The 18,510-nt window shown below is 45.6% G+C and overlaps 2 protein-coding genes across 3 annotated transcripts in view; both read left to right on the top strand.

The window, feature by feature from the left end:
* Positions 1-4,382, top strand: part of Rad50 (RAD50 double strand break repair protein) — an 89,981-nt gene extending 85,599 nt beyond the window's left edge. Inside the window, exons 24-25 of the mRNA XM_047555270.1 lie at positions 51-184; positions 1,607-4,382. Of these exons, the coding sequence (XP_047411226.1) occupies positions 51-184; positions 1,607-1,793 (321 nt within the window). The 3' untranslated portion in view covers positions 1,794-4,382. The remainder of the gene's footprint in view (positions 1-50; positions 185-1,606) is intronic.
* Positions 4,383-15,463: 11,081 nt separating this feature from the next.
* On the top strand, positions 15,464-18,510 carry Il13 (interleukin 13). Of its 2 annotated transcripts, none has more exons than XM_047555273.1 (4): positions 15,464-16,009; positions 16,974-17,027; positions 17,266-17,370; positions 17,719-18,510. In XM_047555273.1, the coding sequence occupies exons 1-4, from the start codon at positions 15,878-15,880 to the stop codon at positions 17,821-17,823; spliced, it is 396 nt and encodes a 131-aa protein (XP_047411229.1). In that variant the 5' UTR covers positions 15,464-15,877; the 3' UTR covers positions 17,824-18,510. The 2 variants fall into 2 exon arrangements, with proteins under 2 accessions (XP_047411229.1, XP_047411228.1); XM_047555272.1 differs by having other exon boundaries at positions 15,466-16,009; positions 17,716-18,510.

The raw sequence follows: 18,510 nt of genomic DNA, 5'->3' as shown, positions 1-18,510 counted from the left end.
GCAATCATGCCAGTCTGTGCCATGCAACTCACGCCTGGTCTTTTCCCCAGGTGTTAGCCTCACTCATCATTCGCCTGGCGCTGGCTGAAACTTTCTGCCTGAACTGTGGCATCCTTGCCTTGGATGAGCCAACGACAAATCTCGACCGAGAAAACATTGAATCTCTTGCACATGCTCTGGTTGAGTAAGTGTCTCACATTTGGGAGATTGTGATAGTTTTTATCAAGAGACCTAGATGTGTCCTTCTTGGGGAAGCCAGTTGATGACAGACTCTCTGCTTTTCCTTTTGATAGTAATTCTTCAGATTCTCTTGAGAAGGAAATAGTGAACAGCAGTCCCAGGCATGTCCTGCTTCTTCCCAAGCATGTTCATAAGGAAAGTCACAGTGAGGGGTTCCGGCTTTGTCTGGTTTTCTTGTGAACCCACGCATTGCGTACAGGAGTTGGCGTGCCCTAAGGCCTGAAGCCTTGGCTTCTCTTGGAGGGCGCTCGCCTAGTAATCAGGAGGAGTTGGCGTGCCCTGCTGAGATGTGTGTACGTGGTCGTAGTGGGTTTAGGACTGTCTCTCCAGCTTTTTACAATGCATGAAACAGCTCTGAGGAATGACAAAGCTCTTATTCAAAAAGCACACTAGTGATTAAGTAGACTGCAAAGGGTAAAATTGCACACACCTTTTACCACATTCACCTGTGTGGGCGCAGGCTCCATGGTTGGGCAGCTCTTGCCTTAGCATCGTGCTAACAGAGGAAGGGCCCTCACCCTGAGGTAGAAGGGAATGTTTGGGGGCACTCCCAACTCCAGAGAGACTTTCTGGCAGAGGTGATGTTTCCTGCCTGACAGCACAGCATGGGCCAGTGCCCTGAGCAGCGTGGAGCTATCCTCCTCAGTCTGCTCTCAGTAGTCATGTGGGACCAACGAGGAAGGGCTGCTGCTTTAGAAACCTCAAGTGCATCCAGCTTCAGGCAAGAGATAAATAAGTGGTTAGTTAAAAGTCTTTCAGGTCTCAGTCTCAGAGCTGGTTACCTCATCATATAGATGAGCAAAAAATGTTCCCAGTCCACCCACTCAGGTCTCCTGTGTGTCATAGAACTGATGCATCTAGTGACTAGTGGTGGCAGAATTCTAAGTAGACCCAGCTCTCAAGAAGGCAGTGTTATTCCCCTGTCTGTCATCTTTTTAAAAAATTTTTTCTTCCAGAGAAAACTAGCAACAGGTCAGGAAAATGTAGGGAAAGAAGTCAGATTCCTGAAGTTGAGCAATTGAGGCATTCCTCAAATGCCTCCACCTTCTTTAGTAGGAAAAACTTTGCAATCTAGAGAAATGAGTCCAAGTTCTTGGCCTGGTTCTTCACAGTCCCTAAGACAGGGAATCAGGCCATCCATCCCCACTGCCTGGACAGGGGATGGGACTCCTCCCCTGCTGGCTGAAGGCCCCTGACCACCCCAGCCCTCCCCCACTTCCTGCAGGGTAGCCAGAGGCCCCGACACACAGCGCACAGGAAAAGCTTGGTTGCCACATGCAGCAGTTCATGTGTCTGACAGGGTTTGTGATGACTTTTCCAAATTTATGCTCTTAAATCATAAAATATCCTAAATATATTGTTTCAGGATAATAAAGAGTCGCTCCCAGCAGCGTAACTTCCAGCTTCTGATCATCACTCATGATGAAGATTTTGTGGAACTCTTAGGACGTTCTGAATATGTGGAGAAATTCTACAGGATTAAGAAGAACATTGATCAGTGCTCAGAGATTGTGAAATGCAGTGTTAGTTCCCTGGGATCGTATGTTCATTAGCTGCTCACTTTGTGTGTGTGTGTGTGTGTGTGTGTGTGTGTGTGTGTGTGTGGTGCTGGGAATCGAACCCAGGGCCTTGCAGTTACTAGGCAAGTACTCCACCAACTGAGCTATATCCCCACCAGCAGCTCACTTCTGATATCAACTGAACCAGTTGATGAAATAGTCTTTAAAGAAACCTTGTGTCTAGGATGTTGAATGTTTAAGAAGTTCTAAGATCATAAAGTTGTTTTACATGAAATTCCCTGATTCCATGATCTGTGTCCCCCTGCAGCATCCTCTAACAGGCCTGCAGGGCTCAGCAACTCTATAGCTGGACTCAGCCACTCTTCTTTCCTCCATAGGATAAATGAATATCTCCTCCCCTCACTGTTAAGAAGAAGGGGTTCCCTTTATCTGTAAATCTGTGCAAGTGACCTCTCTGCCTGGGCTTTGGTTTCCCCTGAATCTGAAGTAGTTGAATGGGGTCTCAAGGTTTGACAGGAACCTTAAGTAGTTATCGCATTGAATACCCACCATCTTCTCTCCCCACTTACCTGCCAGATAGACATCAAGACTCAGGGCTCTCTAGAGAGGAAATTGCCCACTTGAGGCCTGGTCTGTCCACCATGCAGAAGCCAGTCACTCTCTCTACATCTCCTGTGTATCAACTCAGCTTCATCATAAATCCTGACTACTCTTCAAGGGCAGGTTTCAGTGTGGAAGACAAGCCAGGCTCACGCAGAGTCAGGTCCTGCTCCCAGTGCCTCCAACCAGACCCGGAAAAACAAACCTCTCATTTCCACTCCAGTTTTGATAACGCTCAGTACACTTTCCCCTGGAATTGTCAGATAACATCTTGAAGCCATTTGCAGTTGTTCTATACAGGATACTTCCAAGTCATACTTCAGAATTCTACTTTGTGGAGTTTTATCATTCAGAACTGTGTTGGATCTTGATTCAGTCAAGTTTTGGGCCATCTTCAGATCTGGTGAGCATATTGTCTAGACTACCTTTTTCATGCTGGGTCCAGAAGAGGTTTGAGCCCTAAGACCCTAAATTATCTTTGCTTAGCTAAATAGTGGCCCTCAAAGACATCCAGGTTCTCATAACCTGAACCTTTGAATGTTACCTTAAATGGCAAAGGTGACTTCGTAGAAGTGATAGAAGCTAAGGATCTCAGAAATAGGGAGATTATCCTGGTGGGTGCTAAGTGTATTCATAAATAACCTAATAAGAGGTGGCAGAGGGAGGTTAGATTACAAGAGAAGGTGATGTGTTGGTGGATGCAGATTGGATAGATGCACTTTGAAGATGGAGGGAGGACCATAAGCCAAGGGATAGAGGCAACCACTAGAAGCTGGAAAAGGTAAAGAAACATTCTTCCCTCACAGTCCACAGGAGTCAGCTCTTGACTCCAGTTCACTGAAATTGATTCTGAGCTTCTGGCCTTCAGAACTATTAAGAGAATAAGTCTGTGCTATTTCAAGCTGCTGCATTTTGGGTAATTACTAGAGCAGTACTAGGAAATGAATATAGAAATCAGTTTCTCTGCATCTAAAATGATACTAGTTATGTACTGTCCTTGAGAGAACTGAGAAAGGAAATGCTTTAATCATGTTTTGAGGTTCACATAAGAAGCCTGGTTAAGAAAAGGGGGCCCAGAGCCTCACCCAAGCTCTGGAGGGCCAGGCAGGAGGGCATACCACTCCACCCTCAGCTCCTGTCTGCTCCAAGGCCCATCTTATGACAAGGTTCAGTCATCCTACTTAGTTTTGTCAAACTGAAAATCCCCTCTTAACCAATTTGCATAATCCTGGCAAAAGAATCATAAGAAAGAAGAGTAGATCACTCTCACAGCAAGCACAGGCCCATGGACTCCTGAATTCAATAAAAGCAAATCAACTCCAGTCATACATTAAAGCAAATATCTACAGTAACCAAACTGTGTTTATCCCAATACTGCAAGAATAAGTTGATTGAATTGATAAAATTCATATCCCAGGTTTAGCATATTTGTAACTATTTTCTGAATGTTACTTATCAAGTCAAAAACAAAAACATTCGTCAGTATTAAAACTGGGTACCTTCTATCAGTATGTTTCTGAAAGCTGTGGTCTTTGCAATAAAGAATGAACAAAAAGAAATACAAGTTAAACACAGTGAAACAAAATTATGATTTACAAGTTAAAACAGACTTCCCATTTATAATCTAGGCCCCACCCACACCCAGGATGCAGCTTCCCTCACAGCCCCTTTGAGTGACCCTTCCAACCTCGTAACACTCGTTTCATTGGGCTTGGAAATGAGATAGGTACCCTTCTTATTGTTGCTGCTTGGAGACTATATTCTCCATTAAATGTCCCCGCCCCCAGAATGAATGGTCATAGCAATTTGGAGGTTAACCATCTAGTTAACCGGGGTTCAAATTCCAGCACCATCACTAGCCAACTGAGGGACCTTTAGTACTTATCCTCTTTTTGCCTCTGCTTTCTTATCTATAAAGTGGGTAAAATGGCACCTGTCTTGTAGGGCCGTTATAAAGATTAAATGACTTAGTATTAATAAACCACTTAGACCTGCTTTGGCACACAGTAAGCACTATTTAAGTGTTTGATCAAGAAAAACCTCACATCTTCAGTTTATTGTTGCAGTATCCTAGCATCTGGGCTAGTCAGTCCCTTTTAACAGTGAAGATTTTAGCTGCCTTCTCAGTGTCACTCCTTCCAAACTACTTTAATAATCACTGATGGTTTCAATATATAATGATTTCACATAATAATAGTGATTCCCCTGACCTCTCTGCTCCTGTTCTTCCTGTTGAAAACCCATGGTCTTACTCTGGAGCCTGATTCTTTTAGTAATAAGAACTGCAACCCTCTATTGGAGAGTAAAGAATTTCACATTGGAGGTTAAATTCCTCACTCTCCAATAACCCCTCTGTGACAGTTCACTTCTGGAGATGCCAACCCCAGCAATTCTTTGATCCCACCAAGATTGAATTTCTACTACCTATTCACAGTTCATTTCCTTCATACCTTTACTTATACCACTTAAATGCCGTATCATCACCCACCTCTTCCATCCTGTGCTTTCCTGGCTGCTCTAGCCCTGGGTAGATTTCCCTCTTTCCTTCCCTGCACATGCCACTTCCTTTGCAGTTTCCCTGATCTCTTGCTGCTGCAACCCTTCAGTGCTGAGACTGAATCTGTGCATCTTCTCTCTACACCCACTTATTTTGTGATATCATCTATTCTCATAACTTTCAAACAATTTTTAGTTTGGGCTCTCCCAGAAGCAGAACCTGAAACAAGATTTTCAAGTGAAAGTAATAAGGAGATTGGGGGAATTATATAGAAAAAAGAAGGCAGCCATTGGCAAACCTACCACAGTGGACAACAGGAGTTTAATCCCCCAAGGGAACTCTGGACAATTTGGCAAAAAATCTGTGACATGTCATTACACCCTGCCTGGAGAACAAGAATATGGGATATTTATATTTCAACTTCCCAGTTGCTGAGGACTATTGTAGCACATGTTAGGTACCAGCAAAGCTACCTTCCACAGTTGAAGAAAATTTCAGACAATGACAGCAGTTGGCCAGTGTCAGGAACATACTGGCAGTCCTAGGATCAGAGCAAAGCACGACAGCCCCTGTAACAACCATCTTTATGCTGTTGACTCATAAATGTCTCCAATCCTAAATTCCCAGCTCATATCCAGCTGCCTGTGGACAACTGGACATCTAGATGCACTTGAATATTTAACAGACATCTGAAACTCTTCTTCACCCAGAACCCACACCCACTACAGGCTTTCAGTTAATAGAATTCCATTCTAATAGTCGCTCAAGCCAAACTTTGCATTCACATCCTTGATTCTTCTGTTTATCTCACATTGCACATCCAGTGCATCAGTTAATACTATGGAGTCACTTTCAAAAATGCATTTAGAATCTGAGTGTGCCTTGCCTTCTTAACCACCCAAGCCCAAGACAGTACCATCTCTAATCTAAATTATCTGAATAACCATCTAACTGCCCTGACAGTCCTGCTCCCCACTTGCTTAACACAGGAGCCAGTGATCTTTTAAAATGGTAAATCAAGTAAATGTGTTTCTCACAGAGCCATGGGGGAGCAATTCTGAAACTTTTATGTACAGATGCTTCTTGATGTACAATGTACATCCCTGTAAACCCATCATAAAGGTGGTGGCTCAGTGGTAGAGTGCTTGCCTAGCATTTGTGAGGCACTGGGTTCAATTCTCAGTGCCACATATAAATAAATAAAGGTTTATGAACATCTAAAAAAATTTAAAAACCATTATAAGCTGAAAATCTAAGTCAAATGCACTTATCACCCTTAACCTACCAACATCCTAGGTTAACAACCTAGTGTAGTTACATAGTGTCATTTGTTTCCCTTGAGATTGCTTGGCTGATTGGGCTCACTGCCACTGCCTAGCACCGTAACAGAGTACCATAAAGCATATTGCTAGCCCCGGAAAAGTTCAAATTCAAAATGTGAAATTCAGTTAAAATTCAAAATGTGAAGTATGGTTTCTCCCAAATGCATACTGCTCTCACACCATAAAATCAGACAAGTTGAACCATCCTAAGTTAGGATCTATATGTGCTAAAACAACACATACATATTTTGTAGATTAATAAGAATCCAGTGTTGAGTACATGTATAACAAATAGACGTATTCAGTTAGTAATCAACTAATTTAATAATCAAACCTCCTACAAAGAAAACCCAGGCCCAGTGATAAACTGGTGATTTCCACCATAAATTTAAAGAATATCAATCCTTTAGCATAAAAATTTAGAATTACCATGGAAGCCATATATACCACTCCTGGGTATATAGCCAAAAGAATCAGAAGTGGAGGGTCTCAACCCTTGTTGATGGCAGCATAAAAACAGCCCACATGGACAGATAAAATATTGGGTATTCATATAATGGAATATTAGCCTTAAAAAGGAAGGAAATTCTGGCTATGCTGCAACATGGATGAACTTTGAGGACATTGGGCTGAGTGAAATAAACCAGTCAGCAAAGGAAAAATACTATATGGTTCCACATATATGAGGTACTTAGAGTAGACAAATTCATAGAGACCAAAGTGAAAAGGGTGCTCACAGGGGGCTGAGGTAGGGGAGGATGGGGGTTTGTTTAATAGGCACAATTCCTATTTTGTAAGATGGAAAGTTCTGGGAGATTGGTTATACAACACTGCAAATGTACTTAAAAATCCTGAACTGTACACTTAAAAATGGTTTAGACCATAAGTTTCATGTGTGTTTTACCACAACTTAAAAGCTTTAAAGGAGATAGAGCTAAGTACATACCATCACAGACTGGTATGCACGCATGCATTCCACCTCTGTCCACTGAGGGCACCTTAGTAATAATGAGCACACTTACTGCCCTGATTATGATCTTGATTTCACTTTTATATAAGGAAACCATGCTGCTTGGAGAAGTGACTGATTCTAGGGCTGTAGCAGGAAAAAATACAAAAAGAGTCTGGAACACCTTGTGTTCCAATTTTTTTTAAATTTATTTTTATTGTAAAAAAATGGGATACATGTTGTTTCTGTTTGTACATGGAGTAACAGCATACCATTTGCATAATCATACATTTACATAGGGTAATGATGTTTGATTCATTCTGTTATTTTTTTCCTTCCCCCCCATACCTCCCACCTCTCTTTTCCCTCTATACAGTCTCCTTCCTCCATTCTTGCCCCCCTCCAACCCCCCATTATGTGTCATCTTCCGCTTATCAGTAAGATCATTCGTCTTTTGGATTTTTGAGATTGGCTTATCTCCCGTAACATGATATTCTCCAATTTCATCCATTTGCCTGCAAATGCCATAATTTTATCATTCTTTATAACTGAGTAATATTCCATTGTATATATATACCACACCTTCTTATCCATTCATCAATTGAAGGGCATCTAGGTTGGTTCCACAGTCTGGCTATTGTGAATTGAGCAGCAATGAACATTGATGTGGCTGTATCTCTGTAGTATGCTGATTTTAAGTCCTTTGGGTATAGGCCAAGGAGTGGGATAGCTGGGTCAGCTATTATATATATATATATTCAAAGAAAAGTGTTTGTTCAAAGACCTAACCTGAAGTAACTGACCAAAGGTGGAATAACGTAACAAAATACAGTATTAGATTATAACCCATAGAAAAACAAATACCTGTGAGCTTATACTGATATGATAAGTACTTAACCAAATAAAATGGACAAGACAGCCTGTCCTTATAGGACCACAGATAATAAATGTAGAAGGAGAGAAGGAAATTGAAAAATCACCACTAGGCAAATAACCACAGTAAGAGTCATTGAAGCCAGTGTGGTGGCACACACCTGGAATCCCAGCAGCTGGAGAGGCTGAGGCAGGAGAATCTCGAATTCAAAGCCAGTCTCAGCAAAAGCAAGGTGCTAAGCAACTCAGTGAGATAAAATACAAAATAGGGTTGGGTGCCCCTGAGTTCAATCCCTCCTACCAAAAAAAAAAAAAAAGAGTTGTTGATTGGTGCTAATATTAGTGGGAACACATTAAGGAGAAATGATTTTACATAGTCTCAGACTATCTCCCTCAATATATTTATTAACTAGTATAAGAGAAAGGTGTTAACTTTATAGTGGAAAAATCTGGCAGAAACCACCTTAACCAAGTCAAGGTCAACATCCAGTGATGGATGACATGAATCCTGTGACAAGATGCACTGAGAAAGGACACAACTTCATTTCTCTGATATTCTTGCCAAAAATGTATAACCTCAATCCAATTACAAGAAAATCCCATAATTTTCTCATAAGACACACCCAAACTGAAGAGCATAAACTGGTCAGTATTCTTAGAAAGTACAAGAAAACACTGAGGGACTATTCCAAACTGCAGGAGACCAGGAAGAATTAACAATTGAATGCATCGTGGGATGTGGGTTGGATTTTTTTTATTTTATTTTTTTCTCTCTCTCACTTTTTTTTTTTTTTTTTTTTTTGTGGTGGTGCTGGAAATCAAACCCAGGGCCTCACGTATGCCAAGCAAGCACTGAGCCACATTACCAGCTCCTTCAGGCATAAAAGGGCTTTGGGGGAAACACTGGTGAGATTCAAATTAAGGAGTGTAGTTTATCAATAAGTCAATGTTTTCTGTTTTTTTATCTCCCCAGCCCAATGTTTTCTGGTTTTGATCATTGCATTATGGTTATGTAAGGTGTCACCATTAGGAAAAGAGGGGGAAGGGGAATTATGAAAACCCTATTTTTTGTGACTTTTCTGTGAACCTAAAATTAGTTCAGAAAAAAGGGTCTTTTTTATAAAAGAAAAAAAAAGGGTATATTGGGTTATGCTACTACTCTGCTCAAAACCTGTGAATTCCCACATCACTGGTCGTGGAAGCCCCAGTTTGCATAGTGGCTTAAAAGACGGGATGCTCTGGGCACATTGGTCTTCCCACTCACTACCCCTGCCTATGCCAACTTCCTTGCTAATCCTCCACACTACACATCTTCCTGCTCCATGGCTGTTGCAGTCTGAACGTATGTGTCCCTCCAAAACTCCTATGTTGAAATGTAACCCCCAGGGTGATGGTGTTAAAGGGTGGAGCCCTTGGGAGGTGATTAGGCCATGAGGGCTCCACTGCACAGGTGGGCTTAGTGCCCTTATAAATGGGCGTGAAGGAGAGAGTCCACCCTTTTGCCCTTCTGCCATGGGCAAAAGAAGACGACACCATCTTGGAAGCAGAAAGCACTCACCAGACATCAAATCTTCTGGTGCCTTACCTTGGACTTCTCAGTCTCCAGAACTGTGAGAATTGAGTTTATGTCTTTTTATAAACCACCAATCTCAGATATTGTGTTATCTGAGATAGCACAAAAGGACTCACACAGGGCCTTTGCACTTGCTCATGCCTTCTGCTTGGAAACTTCTTCCCCCAAATATCTGCGTAGTTGCTTCCTCTCAATCTTAAGGTTCCTCTACTCAAATGGCATCTTCCCAATGAGACCCTTCCTCAGCACCCCTACACAACAGCACACCCACTGTAGCCTCCCTGTCCCCATCTCCACCCCATCCTACCCTGCCCTTTATTGCACTTCTAACCATCTGCCATACTATGCAGTTACTTGTTCATTTGTTCAGATAGATTAATCTCCCCACCCACTACAATACATCTCCAAGAGGGCAAGAACTGTGCTGTTTTATTTGATGCCCAGCATACAGTAAGCACACAGTAAACATTTACTTAATAAATAAGTGAACTTACAGTTGTTAGAATTTCTTTGTTTCAAATATGTTTTCCATACCAGACTGAATTTGTTCCACTGAGCTACATCCCCAGTCTTCAACCCCTCAAGGTGTATACAGGTTCTTGCTAAATTGCTGGGGCTGCTCTAGAATTTACCATCCTCCTGCCTCAGCTTCCAAAATTGCTGGGATTACAGGTGTGCTGTGCCCTAACTAGTTATTTACAAAGGCAAAGGTTTCACTTTGATTTCAGGAAACGGTACTTGTTCTACACACATCCATCTACTAGAATACTAGAATGACAGCTACCAAATTATTACAGTGATTATTATCTTTGGCTGCTGGGATTATGGGGGCTTTTTATTCATCTGTGTCTCTGCATTTTACACAAGAACGTATTTTGTGAAATGTTTTTTTAAATGCAGAATACTGATATTAGAGAAAAAAGACAAAAAGAAGTTATACAATGAATTATTCCAGTTTTGCAACAAAATACAAATGTACACAGCAAAAAGACTGGGAATAGCTACTGAGTCCAGGTTAAAAGGGCTTGAGATTAGTGTTTGCTTCTTACTACTTGTCTCTTTAAAATTCTCTACATTAAAAACATAAATTTCAAGCAAAAACAATGGAATGAACACAAACTATTGTCTGATAACCCACTAAAGTGACAATAAGTAAATTTTTCAGCTTTTAGCACACAGGACCAGGAGCGGCGAGAACCACAATAGCACAATAGCAATTTGCAAGGTGGAGAGCAGAGGGCCAGCGGGCAGGCACTGACTGACCCAGCACAGCAGAATTGTGAACCAGCCACAGGGAAGGTGAGACCTACTCTGATGTGTGAAATCCCCAGCGCTCACGAACTGGCAGAAGACCAAGTACCTTTGAAAGGGGAGGACCGCAAATATGGAAAGTGAGTTGAAACTTGGCTGAAGAAGCAGTCAGATGGCTCCTACTCCTCAAAGTCAGCTGAGCCCCCTCTAGCAGACAGAAGCCCTTCCGGGTATCTGCACCAAGAAGCACGAGGCTTACCTAAGGGCAGACTGACTGTCCTCAGATTGGGGCACCAAGTCAACAGTTAACAGACGTGGGGACCCCCAGCCTAGCCCTTGCTCTCTGCCCACTCATGGCTTCCAGAGTACAGGCAACAGGAGAGTCATGGAGAATCTTTGCTGGGGAAGCTACCTTCCCCGCAGAAAAAAATGACTTCAGAAACTGGTAGGGCAGGTCCCCAAAAGAAACAACTAACTATTGGCCCTAGAGTGAACACCTCCCAACCACGTCCACACCCTCATCCTCTCAGCTCCATATCTGCTTTCAGTGGACCCCCAACGCAGGGCCACCCAACACCCAAGAAAAGCCCATAACATGAAAGAGAATAAACATGCAAAAAAGCTGGCGATGTGGCTCAGTGGCAGAGCACTTGCTTGCCTAGCATGTGTGCGTGGTGGGATGGGGACAGAATTTGGAGAAAATAAAGACTGTGTATGGAGAAGGAAACAAACCCGTAAAATTCTCATATTGCTAAGAGAGGCTACCCCATTAAATAAGAATGTGGTACCATGAGGACACACACATGTTCAGACAAGAATAAAACACCTTTGGGATGAAAGATAAAGTTATGAAAATATACAAGAGGAGGGAAATTTTAATGGAAAATAGAGAAAAGAAAACTAGAATATAGACTATAAAAACTAGAAAATATATAAACTAGAATTATAATAATTTTTTAACTGATGTTTCCAATAAGAGAGAAGAAAAAGTCATAGCATGTCCCAAGTTCTATAACTGTGGATACAAAAATAACTTCTTACAAAGACAAGTAAGAAAAAGAAAGGTGCAAAATGTCTCCTCACATGTACGGACAAAGTAGGTTGCTTATATTTATGTAAACCCCAATAAGTTATACAAAAGCACAGTAAAAGTAGTCACTTGTAAGAGGGAGTAGAGATGCCCCCCTAAAATGTACATAGTTTTTGATTTTTGTGTCTCATGAATGGAATACCAGAAATAAGAAGTAAAAGAAAATAGCCAAGTTTTGTGGGGATTTTCTCTGTTTGTTAGGAAAGAAAAGTTACCTAAACTTAATGACATGCTCTCTGTTTGAAAGGGTCCTCTGTGTGTCTGATACATGAGATGAAAACAGAACCACTCCAAAGCACGTCACTGTGACATTTGGAGCCCAAGAACCTAGAAAATTCCTACACATTTCCAGAGAAAAGACGTAGATTCAAAATGAGCAGGGCACAGTGGCACCTGCCTGTAATTCTAGCTTCTACCACGGCTAAAGCAGGAGGATCAAACGTTAAAGAGGCAATTTAATGAGACGGGATCTCACAAAAAATGGAAAGAAAAAAAAGATTGATGGATATAACTCTGATCACTTACATAGCATGTGGGAGACACTGGGTTCAATCCTTAGTAGGGGTAGGGCATGGGGTTGAAACAAAATTGTCTCTGGAAGATAAAACTGTGAGAATTACTGATTTAACCAAATCTCTTGAAAGGAGATTTATGTAAGTGACCAAGAGCTTAGGGTTAAATCGCTGAGAACATAGAAAACTAAACAAATGGGAAAACAAGATAACTCCAGAGGGAAAATGCTTTCAGGGAAAATAAAAACGATCATAATTAACCCCCTTTGTGCTGTGAATATATTAGAATAATTATTTAAACAAACAAGGCTTTTGACTGACCCAAATTATGATCTTAGATTGGTAGCAAGAGGAAATGGAAAGATGTAAGTGGAGGACGCTCAGAAGGAGGGAAGAAGAAACATTTATCCTAGACAACAATGCCTATATCTAAAAATCAAGAAATAGCAACACGTTTAACTTAGAAACTGGGAGGGAGGTAAAAACCAAAACAACTTGTCAAAAATGGAAGGATCTGAGATTTTTCCGTGTTTACAAGCTATCAAGTCAATATGTCACAGTTTCATAGATGCCGGCAATAAACCAGGGGTTCTTGGCTCAGAGACAAAGACATTTATGATGCACTGAAGCAGTAGAATATCAACGTTTTTGTTCCCAGAATCCCAATGCTCACGGGGTGGTGCAGAGGACCAGAGTGCAACTGTGCACTCAGTGGGTTGCTTCAGGAGAGGAAGTCTTAGCTTAGGGAACCTGAACTTTTTATAATGAGCAGGTGCGCCTGCCTTTTGCGCTGGAGAAAGAGTGTATCTCTCCCAAGGTTGTTTGCTGTACAAATGTCCTTTAAAGGAATGAGGAGGGCTGGAGATGTAGCTCAGTGGGAGAGAACCTGCCTAGCATGTGAGGCCGGGGGTTCAATCCCCAGTACTCAGTACTGCAAAAAGAAAAAAGAGACAAAGTAGGACAGTCAATGCCTCCACGAGACAAACAGAAATGCAAGAGACCCATGGGGAACTTTTACCCAACACTGGTGGTTTTCACGGTCAAACTTCATGAATTATTTCATTGTATAAATTACTTGCAAGTTTAACTCTCCTAAAAATCTAAAGAGTAGTTTTACTTACTAAAACAACTCACCCTTACACTTCCCAGCTGTGAATCTTTTCTTTGCAACCGAGTCCCCCAGACAGCAGGAAAATTGATACAGCCACCCCCAGTTTTCCTCACTCTGCAGGGCGATTCGATCCCAGAAAAGACTGTCCCATTCCCAGCAGCCCAGAACAAGAACCAGGCGAGAATCGCCGACCCCCACGGGTTCACAACTGTAAGAGCGCGAGGGGGCGGCCCACGCCACGGCTCGAAGGTTAGATGCACGCCACGTTTGTCAAGTACTGGGCGTTCGTGTGTTCTTTCCAGTTGCTCGGGGTGTGACAGGTGAACAGGCCATGCCGCCAATCAAGAACATGCAACGCAAGACCACTCGATGCAGCGATGCTGCGAGCCTGGGTGCTCATCTCGGCGTGGCCGCGGCTTCTCGTCCGGGAAGGCCACCGCCGCGCGACGCCCCCGAGGGCCGGGCCGGAGGAGGGCAGGTCTCCGCCCCACACGGTCAGGGCTGCAGACGAGGCGCTCCCTGGCCTGTGCGCACCGCGTTCTGGGCGTCGGAGGGCGCGATGGGCCATGGTGCCCCTGCCCACCAGGAGCTGGATCGCTCACTTCCACCCTTGCCTCCCCCTCGCTTCCCGGGGAGGCCGCTCTGCGCCCTTAGCCCTCCTCGCACCGGCCACCTCCGGAGGCCGCGGGGGAGGGCCGTGCGGCTCGGATCCCGCTTATCGGCCCCATCTCCCGTTACATAAGGCCGCTCCCCTATCTCGCGGGCCATCGCCGCGCCAGCGCGCCTTCTCCCACGCGCGGAGGCGAGCCGGCCCACCACTGCCCGCATGCCTTCTGCTGGTCAGGAGGGGTAGGGGCACGTTGACTCATGCATGCGCCGGGCTCTGGGGACTTGCACAGCCCAAGGTGTTTCCCCAATCCTTCCCCCACCACGGAGACCCCATGGGAGATGTCATGGGCCCTATTCTACAGAGGTGGAAAATGCCGCCAGGCGCTGGGAGGACTCCCTGGGCAGGGGCGGGCTCCCAGTTGTCAGGGCCTGTAGTTGGGCTGCAAAGCTTTGCGTGTGGGCCTCAGACTGGGAATTGTGGTCCCAGTGGAAAGAGAAGCAAATCGAAGGTTCTGGCATCCTTGGGAAGACCTTCATGAAGTTGAGCCCCAAAGAGGAGGGGATCAAGGGAACCTGAGCAGGCCAAGAGGGGACCTGGGGTGGCAGGCACTGGCCTAGGAGAGGAAGTGGGTAAGAGGGTGATCTTTACGTCAGCGCTAAATAAGAAAATGCTGTAGCCTCTGCGGTGGGGGTTTCTGGAGGAATTCTAGGGAAATGTGGGAAGAGCAGGGAAAAGACTACAATGCCAGCGTCCCTGCAGGGGTGCTGCTTGCAGGGGACAGGCTCAGGAGCTGCCCTCCCCAGCGCTTATTCTGCACAGGGGAAATGTGAGGACCTTGGGGGCAGGGGCTGCTCCTACAGAGACTGGTGGGCAAAGGTGGTGGCCCCAAGCCTCATTTGGCACTGGGAACAGTTACACACTCAGACCTGGGCTGGTGTTAGGGCACTAAAGGGTGCCCTAACAGGATGGCTCTGACTGCAGGCCGTGGTGAGCCCCAGGGTCCAGGCTGCTCATACCCAAAGTTACCATCAAAGCATCTTTAAAAATTAAAAGTCCCAAGAGGACCTTAAGTCTGATTGGCTCTTTCAGAGACTTGGGAGTCTGACCATTTTGAATCCTTTCCGTGGTGGGAGCCAAGGAGGAATCACGTGGGACAGAAAAACTGAACTTCAGTCTCTCCTTTTGTCCCGTTTGAATGTTGTATTTAAAGTCAAGCATTACTTTGGTAATTTAAGAAAAAAATACAAGTCCCAAATTCCCACAGCTCATAGACCTGTCACAGATACAGTGCCACTTGGACTGTCCAACACTTTTGTTGACACAGAGGGGTCTGAGGACAGGAGTTCAGAATCGGGTTGGCTGTCCAGGAGCTCAGGGTGGTCACCAGGTTAAGTGCTGCAGTGTTGATGCCAACCGCCCTCAGCGCCTTCTCACCCACACCTGGAATTAAGTCATTCCAACCTTGGAAACTCTGTACTAGATCCTTCTCAATAAATCCGCTAGAAATCAAGCTCTTTCCTTTATACGATGCTGGATTTTCCACAAACTAAAATCAAGATGAGTAAAGATGTGGTTTCTAGATAGTGCCCGACAAAGCGGAGGCCAGGGTATGAGGCGTCACCATTTGGGCCTATAAAAAGCCACTGCAAGAAGCAAAGGCCACAAGCCGCTCAGCTTTGGCCAGCGCACGACACGTCTGCTCCTCTGTTCCGTGCTGGTTCTGGGTCTCATGGCGCCCTGGTTGACTGTGGTCCTCACCCTTGCCTGCCTCAGTGGCCTTGCTGCCCCAGGCCCCGTGCTTCTCTCCACAGAGCTCAAGGAGCTCATTGAGGAGCTGGTCAACATCACGCAGGACCAGAAGGTGAGTATGGGCTGACCAAGCAGGGCTCTGAGGGGCTGCATGGGCACCTATCAGGAAGAGGTCATGAGCAGGTTGGGCTGGATCTGTATGTCTGTGGGTGAGCAAGAGCCTCATGGACGAGGGGCCAGGCCCAGCCGTGAGGAAGAGAGAGGAGCCAGCTGGGGGTGCAGCAATATGGACCTATGAAGGGGTTCAGCAGAGCCCCCAGGAACCACCGCTCCTCTGACCTGGCCCTACCACTCCCAGCCCCTACTCAGCCAGTTGTTAGCAGAGAAGGGTCAGGGCCCTCCTAGAGCTGTTTGGAATTTGCCGTCTAGGTTTTGAACATAGTAATCCAGCCAGCCTTGTCAGTGATTAGTGAAGCCCACTCAGCGGGAAGATTCATCATACAGTTGGCCCTTCTCCCCATGGGCACCAGCTCGCACCCAGGCCCCATGCCAACTGATTAACATGTCCTTTTATTGCTGCCCACACCTTCAGAGGCAAGCGTCATGACCCCCATTTTGCTAAGATTCAGTGAGGTTAATTGACAGAGGCCAGGTTCAAACTAGGTCTGGTTGACACCAGAGGGTTCTTAACGGTAGTGCTTCTAGAGAACACAGGTACCTAATACTCCAGACCCCCACTGCCTCCCATCTGATTAGTCCTGGTCACCGGCAGACTGGGCCATCACCTCCCTCACCCAACCTGGCTCAGAGCCCTTCTGAGTCCCCTACTCTAAGTGGGTGCACGTTGAAGAAAGCTTATTGTCTTACCAGTTTTTCTCTCTCAGCTCCGGGACCCTCTCTAATGGCTGGGAAGCATTCCTACTCTTATGCAGAGTAGGAAATGAAGCTCAGGAGGGCTGAGGGGTTGCCAGCCCTGACTGCCACACCAGGGCTGCTGGTGGGCCTGTCCTTGTGGGAACCTGGCCTGGGGTGGCTGGGGCCCTCCCAGTCTGCTCACCGTCACTTTGCTCCCTCAGGCTCCCCTGTGCAATGGCAGTATGGTGTGGAGCGTCAACCTGACAGCCGGTGAGGTAAGGACCTTTGGCTGCTGGTGGGGAAGTGGCAGCGGCTGTAGGCCTTGGGATTGTCTTCTCTGAGCCCCACTCACACCCTGGGGCTTTCCAAACGAGCTCGAGAGCTACCCTCTCTCCCTAACCACTGGGGCCCTTCCCCCAACCCAGACCCACCTCTGCCAGGCTCTGGCCCCTCTTCCTGTGAACCCACCAGCTGCCCCCTCTGGACCTGACACCTGCCGTCTTCCTCCCACAGTACTGTGCAGCCCTGGAGTCCCTGATCAATGTCTCCAACTGCAGTGCCATCCAGAAGACACAGAGGATACTGAGAGGCCTCTGCACACGCAAGACCACGCCTGGGGTAAGTCTTCCCCCGACCCTCACGCCCTCAGGTCCCCCTCCCACACCCACCCCCGGCTCCCAGGGAGCTCCAGGGGAACAAGGCTGAGCACCTGAAAGAAGTGTACGCTCACCCAGGAGTGGGTCCTCGGTGACAATAGGAACATGGCCTTTGGGATTTATAGGCCTTGGGATCAAGGACTCCTGACTCCTGCTTGAGCCTCAGTTTCCACTTCTGTAAAATATGGATAATGACAGTACCCACCTTGGGGAACTTTTGTAAGGACCGAATGAGACAATCCCTGGAAAGCCCCTGGTTGTCCTTGTCCATGACATCCACTAATGCACTGCCTTCTTTGTCCTGCAGCAGATGTTCACCATGCCCATCCCAGACACCAAAATTGAAGTGGGCCAGTTTGTGAAGAAACTGCTCACACATTTACGGAGTCTTATTCGCAACAAAAACCTCCACTGAAGCATGAAATTTGCAGACGGGCCCTGATTATTTAAGTTGCAGATTCATTTTCTTACCAGTGTCAGAAACTTTGGGGAGACATGGGGAGGAGGGTTTGGAGGGGAAAGATTGCCTTAGCTTAGACCTCAGCCTGTGCCACCTGCCTTCAGTCGTACCAACCCCTTGCCTGGGTGCCCAGGGTTCAGCCTAGTCCCCTCTTCTGTCCAGGGCTCTGAGCTCAGGGGACCGGGGTGAAGACACTGCCCTGTACCTGGACCCCCTCTCTAGAGCAAACTGTAGCATTACAGTAGGTGCTGTTCTTGCCAGACATGTGGTGGGAGAGGGACCCGCCTCACACAGGTGACTGAGGCAGAGAGCAGCTCAGGCACGTGTCTTCTTTCTTATTTATTATTGTGTGTTATTTAAGTGTCTGTTAGTGTTGGGTGGGGAGGCTGTTGCCACCTGGGTGCCTATGACTTAGGGGCTCTAGCATAAAGCAGTGGGCACTGGTGGGGTCCCTAGTAACAAGTACTATGCACACAATCCTGCTACCTCAATGGGGCTCCGGAGCCAAGGAGTAATTTATTATTTTATCCTTGTATTTAAAGTTAAATATTAAATATGTTAACAAAGAGTTAATAATATATGGAAACTCGGCCTACAACACTGAAGGCCGTGTGTGTGGATTCGGGGAGAGGGGGTCACCGA

Source organism: Sciurus carolinensis, chromosome 6 (assembly GCF_902686445.1).
Source record: "Sciurus carolinensis chromosome 6, mSciCar1.2, whole genome shotgun sequence".
NCBI classification, from domain to species: Eukaryota; Metazoa; Chordata; class Mammalia; order Rodentia; family Sciuridae; genus Sciurus; species Sciurus carolinensis.
Note: the sequence above shows the minus strand (reverse complement) of the source record. Positions and strands in the feature narration are given on the sequence as shown.

Bases quoted from the DNA above. Each gene is read 5' to 3' on its own strand.
- Il13 (XM_047555272.1), top strand. From the start codon at position 15,878: ATGGCGCCCTGGTTGACTGTGGTCCTCACCCTTGCCTGCCTCAGTGGC. The intron at 16,010-16,973 runs GTGAGTATGGGC...TTGCTCCCTCAG, and splicing joins ACATCACGCAGGACCAGAAG to GCTCCCCTGTGCAATGGCAG. The intron at 17,028-17,265 runs GTAAGGACCTTT...TTCCTCCCACAG, and splicing joins TCAACCTGACAGCCGGTGAG to TACTGTGCAGCCCTGGAGTC.